The 5,644-nt window shown below is 43.2% G+C and overlaps 1 protein-coding gene across 1 annotated transcript in view; it reads right to left on the reverse strand.

The window, feature by feature from the left end:
- The window catches only part of LOC102872780 (mucin-16-like), a 121,719-nt gene that overhangs the window by 4,078 nt on the left and 111,997 nt on the right, over positions 1-5,644 (reverse strand). The window contains exons 78-80 of the mRNA XM_006898806.1: positions 3,362-3,528; positions 1,226-1,267; positions 595-674 (exon numbers count right to left, since the gene is read on the reverse strand). Coding sequence (XP_006898868.1) covers positions 595-674; positions 1,226-1,267; positions 3,362-3,528 — 289 coding nt within the window. The remainder of the gene's footprint in view (positions 1-594; positions 675-1,225; positions 1,268-3,361; positions 3,529-5,644) is intronic.

Raw genomic sequence — 5,644 nt, forward strand, 5'->3', positions numbered from 1 at the left:
ATGACTCATAGAGACCCTGTGAACAACTGATTTGAATCCTGTGCTATCCTGTGCCATCCTCTCACTATCTCTGACACACCTGAGCCCATTGCTGCTGTCACAGTGTCAATCCACCTGGTTAAGGATCCTCTTCTCTTTTGCCATCCCTCTGTCTTTCCATGCATGATATCCTATCTAACTGTAGCTTTAATTTACATCTTTCTGATTGTTGTTGACAAATGACTAACGCTGTCAATAAATAAAAGCACACACATACATCCAAGGATTTACATTTAGAATGTATAAAAATGTCTACATATGTATACTGCATTGAAACAGATGAGGGAGAGAACTGTTTAAAAACGACATATGATTGGGTATTACGGTCATGACAGAGTCCAGAATGAAGGTTGCATAGTGGAGAGTGGGGGCGGGGGCAGGAGATTGTATAACAATGAAAGCATTTTTCTTTTACTTTTCAAAGAGAAGAGTCAGCTGGCTGGGAGAAAAATGCAATAAAAATGTAAATGCTCATTAAAATTAATTTTTAAAAAAACCTAAAGAAAAAAAGTCTACAAAGCAATAATGAGAAAGCTAGTGACCTCCTTCACTTACCAAGAAACAGCAGATCAGGCAAGTGATGAGGGTTAGGAGTCCCGCCAAACAGATGAGGATGATGGCCCAGAAGGGGAGTTCTGCAGAGACAAGGGCTGAGGTAAGCCATCTCTTATTATCCCCCTACAACCAGGGCCAGACCCTGGGTACCCTGAGGATGGGCGTGGACCCGGAGAAGGGAGCTACGTGGTTCAATTGCTTCATGGCTCTGATGTCCTGAAGTAGTGGCTCTGCCAGCCGGTTGGGACTCCATTCACTGTACCTCATCTGTTCGTCTCATGGGTTAGTCAACATTCATTCTTTTCAGAGACCTTGTGTGCACAGCACTTCTTGGAAAGCATAGCATTGGGATGTCTCCTTCTCACTTTGGGATAGAGGGTCATTTCAGACTTTACCCTCCCCTCAAAAGAAAACAACCCCTAAACAAAACCCCCATTTTTTAGCAAATCATTTTTAATTCATAGTTATCCCATATGTTGCAAAGTAAGGTTTTAAGTGTTTGAAATTTTGGCCACAGGCGGCTGGGATTTCCTTCTGATAGCTGGTGGGTGGACTTGAACCACTAACCTTCAGTTAGCAGTTGAATCCAGTAACCATTTTTACCAACCAGAGCCTCCCCTTTGAGACTTACCAGTATTCTTAGTCAAGGCTTCATGTATGTTGGTAGAATATCCTAAAAAGAAAAGAAAAAAAAAAAAGAAAGAAATGAAGAGTGTCTGTGTGTGTTTTGCTATTTTAGAAGAAAAAATTTCAAATATATTGAAAAAGTGTATAATGAACTATGATCCAAATGTAACAATTATTAATATCTTTGAAGCAGTTGCTTAATGGTATATTTTCAGTAGAATGTTAAGTCAAGCAGACAGCATGACTTCTTGCTCTCTGGTTTGTTTATTTCTGCTTCGATCTGCTATAATCCTGATACATGGCAGACACAGTAATCATTGTGTTTGAATGAATAACTATAGATGTGCAAAGTTGGCCACTGTGAAGGCAGGAGAGAGGGAGCATAGAGTCATCTCTTAACATCTTTCATGGCTGAGTCAGGCACAGTTTGGAGATGGAAGGCCTCACTGAACGTCTCACCAAGAGGCCTGCGCTATAGAAATAAGGAAACAAGGGCCCAGAGAGGGGAAGGGACTGAAATCCCGGAGTGGACTTGGGGAGACACAGTCTCCAATGTCACACTATTAAAAAAAAATCAGGCAAGCTCTCGTGGCCTAGTGGCAGGAAGCTGCACTGCAATCCCAGAGGTGTGCGGTTCAAATCCACCTAATGCTCTGCTGAAGAAGGAGGAACAATTGCCTCCTGTACCAGTCAGATCCAATTTCACGGTACACACATAAAAAAAATAAATGAAAATGAAAAAAAAAAAGTTAAAAAAAATCAAACATGTTATCATCAAGTTGATTCCAGATGTTAGTAACCCCATATATTTAACTCCACTCGAGAGGTTTATGGTGGCTGAAATTGCACAAAAGTTGACTTCTAGACTTTTCTATAAAGATGGTGCCGAAAACAAAGAAGGAAGGAATCCCCTGCCCATCCTAAAACTGAAGCCAAAGCAAGTGTTAAAGGCCAAGAAGGCGTCCTGAAGGGCATCCACAGTGACACACACACACAAAGATCTGCATGCCAGTCACTTTCTGGTTGTCTAAGATGCCGAGACTCCATAGGCAGCCCAAATACTCCCCAGAACAGCACTCTCAGGAGAAACAAGCTTGACCACTCTGCCATCATCAAGTTCCCCCTGACCACTGAGTCAGCCATGGAGAAGATAGAAGCTAACAACACACTGGTGTTCATTGTGGATGTCAAGGCCAACAAGCACCAGATCAAACTAGCCATGAAGAAGCACTATAACATTGTGGCCAAGGTCAACACCTTGATTAGGCCTGATAGAGAGAAGAAGGTCAACACCTTGATTAGGTTTGATAGAGAGAAGAAGGCCTATGTTTGACTTTCTCTTGATTATGGTAAAGTGAGTCCAGCTGGCTAATAGTACATACAAATTTTTCCCTCCTACCCCCCTCAAGTGGATGCTCCACTCTTTTCTTCTGTCATGCTGCTGCTGGGTGAAGTTGAATTGCCTGACTTTTTTTTTTAAGTTTTATACTGGTTTACATACAGAGTTCATAAAGTTCATACACATTGTTTTGCACACTGGATCTTTTCCCTGTCCTTTACCCAGGCCCTTCTTCCACCTGTCAAATCGTGTGACTCTATGATTAAGCCTCGTACTCGTTCGACAATAATGGTCTTATACAGTATTTGTCTTATGAGACTGAGTTAGTTCACTCAGCATAATGCTCTCCAGCCCCTCGCATGTTAGGTAGTAATTACAGAATCATTGCTGCAGCATTCTGTGGAGTATTCCATGGCCTGACTTTTGGTTTGTAGTTGAGTGCAATCCGTTTCTCCTCTCCAAGGACTCCATATCTCCACTGGTTGAGAGAGCATGGGGGATCATGCTGCCTCTTGCTGGTCTCAGCAAGTCCGGTCCTGGCTTATCCTGTTGTTGTTGTTAGGTGCCATCGAGTCACAGGTGACTCATAGTGACCCTACGAACAGAAGTTCTCGACACTTGTGTGCGTGACTTTCATCCTTTCTCCAGGTTCATAGGGTTTCTGGAGGCGAGCTATTTACAGAAGTGGATGCCACTCCTGCTTCCACTCTGGCTTATCCTAGGCCTCCAGATTCCCAGGGAGGACCCAAGTGTAGGAGCCCAGCTCCACTCTCCTCAGCCCCAGTCATCAGGAAGGCTCACCATCCACGAGGACACTGTTTCTGTCCAGAGTGAAGTTCCGTAGGTGGGTGCCATTCTGAGTTAGCCGTAGAAACTCCTCATAGATAACAATTCTGTCCAGTTTCCGAGTCAAAGGTGAGAAATCACACAGGGAATCCACCCCAGTGTGGTTGCTCTGAGGAACAGATCTGGAAGGACAAAAGAACGAGGAAAAATGAACAAGGTCTCTAGAATTCTAAAACATGGCTCTAGCCACTTACTTCTTAGACACATTTGGCAATGATGGAAATGTTGTGTATGTGCACTGTCCACACAGTCACCACTAGCCCCCTCTGGTCCTTTATTTATCATCAGAAATGTGGCTAGTGGGGATGAAGAGTTTCTAAGATGCTGCAAAGGCTTTGCACTCAACTACTAATTGAAAGTGACACCACGAAAGAAAGAACTGGCACACTGCTTCCGTAAAGATTACAGCCAAGAAATCCCTGTGTGCAGGTGGCTATAATACACATGGGCTTGCCTACAGTTGAAATAGATTTAGACTATGTCTAAGTTCTGATTTTTATAGAAACTGTCGAGTCACAGGGAGAAGGATTCCTAGAATGCCAGAGTAGAGACTTCTGATAATTCACAAAAGCAATGAGAACACACAAGCTGTGGCTGACTCTGAGAAAAATGGGAATCCCAGAACACTTGATTGTGCTTATGTGAAACCTATATTTGGACCAGGACGCAGTCATCAGAACAGAGCAAGGAGACACTACATGGTTCAAAATTGGGAAGGGTGTATGTCAGGGATGTGTCCTGTCTCCATACCTTTTCAATCTATATGCAGAGCAGATAATCCAGGAGGCTGGATTCCTCCTCTATGAGCAGGAATGTGGCATCAGGTTTGGAGGAAGACTCATCAACACTCTGCGTTATGCAGATGACACAACCCTGCTTGCTGAAACTGAGGAGAACCTGAAGCACTTGCTGCAGAAGGTCAAGGACTGCAGCTTCAATATGGATTGAAGCTCAACATCAAGAAAACAAAGATGCTCATCACTGGGCCAATTGGCAGCATCATGATAGATGGTGAAGAGATTGAAATTGTTAACAGCTTCAGTTTGCTCAGCTCCATAATCAACACTCTTGGTACCAGCAGCCAGGAAATAAAAAGATGAATTGCTGTCAGGGACTTCTCCAGAGTACTGAAGAGCAATGATGTCAGTCTTGAGACTAAGATGCACCTGATCTAGGTCATAGTCTTTGCAATTACTTGTTATGCATCAGAGAGCTGGACAATGACTAGGGATGATAAAAGGAGAATTGATGCCTTTGAACTGCGGGGTTGCAGAAGAGTATTGAATATACCATGAACTGCTAGGAGAACAAACAGGTTCTTCCTAGAGAGGGTGAAACCAGGCTGCTTTTTGGAGGCAAAGATTCTGAAACTTTGTCTGACATACATTGAGCATGCTGCAAAGAGGGGCCAGTCCTTAGAGAGGGATGTCATGCTTGGGAGGGTGGAAGGACAGTGCAAGAGAGGAAGACCCTCGATGAGATGGATTGACTCAGTGACTGGGGTAATGGAGATAGGTGTGCCGAAGACAATAAGATTGGCATAGGATAGAGCAGGGCTTAAGGCTGTTGTACATAGGATCACGATGAGTCGCAAGTGACTTGATGGCACATAACAAGAAAAACAACAGCAACAATGAGAACTCAGGTAAAACTTGTCAAAATCAGCTTTGTAAAGAGTCTGGAAATTGATCAAAGGTTTATAACAATCCAAGGAGCATTTATATAAGAAAAACAACTGGCAAAAGTGGTTTCTATTGCCCAGAACAAGTGAAGAAGGAGGCGAGTTTAGAATTTTTAGTGTTGTTTTATAGTTCAATGCCAACGCCTAGCCGTACCACAGAAAGAAACTTTGTGATCGGTGTCATCCTTACAATCTCTGCTGTGTGGCATCCTATTAATAAAAGACTCAGATCAATGAGGGTCACATCAACCGCTAATGCGATGAGGAAGACATGGAAGATTTCTACCCACTTGTGAAATTGACCAAATTAGCAGTCAAGATGCGTCAATCATAACTGGTGATTGAAATGCAAGCGTTTCAACACGGAGGAAAGATTTATAGTTAGAAAACATAGCTGTGGTGATAGAAATGAAGCTGGAGAGTTAGAATTAAGTGGAAGAAGTGGAATGTGTAGCTGATTGCCTTGAAACAACTGCCTCCTTTGCCATGAGACCGGAAGAACTGGGTGATGCCTGGCTGCCACTGGCAAGTGTTCTGATCTAAGATGTTATTGAAGA

Source organism: Elephantulus edwardii, unplaced genomic scaffold (assembly GCF_000299155.1).
Source record: "Elephantulus edwardii isolate Elephantulus edwardi_28Jun2011 unplaced genomic scaffold, EleEdw1.0 scaffold00237, whole genome shotgun sequence".
In the NCBI taxonomy this organism is placed as follows: Eukaryota; Metazoa; Chordata; class Mammalia; order Macroscelidea; family Macroscelididae; genus Elephantulus; species Elephantulus edwardii.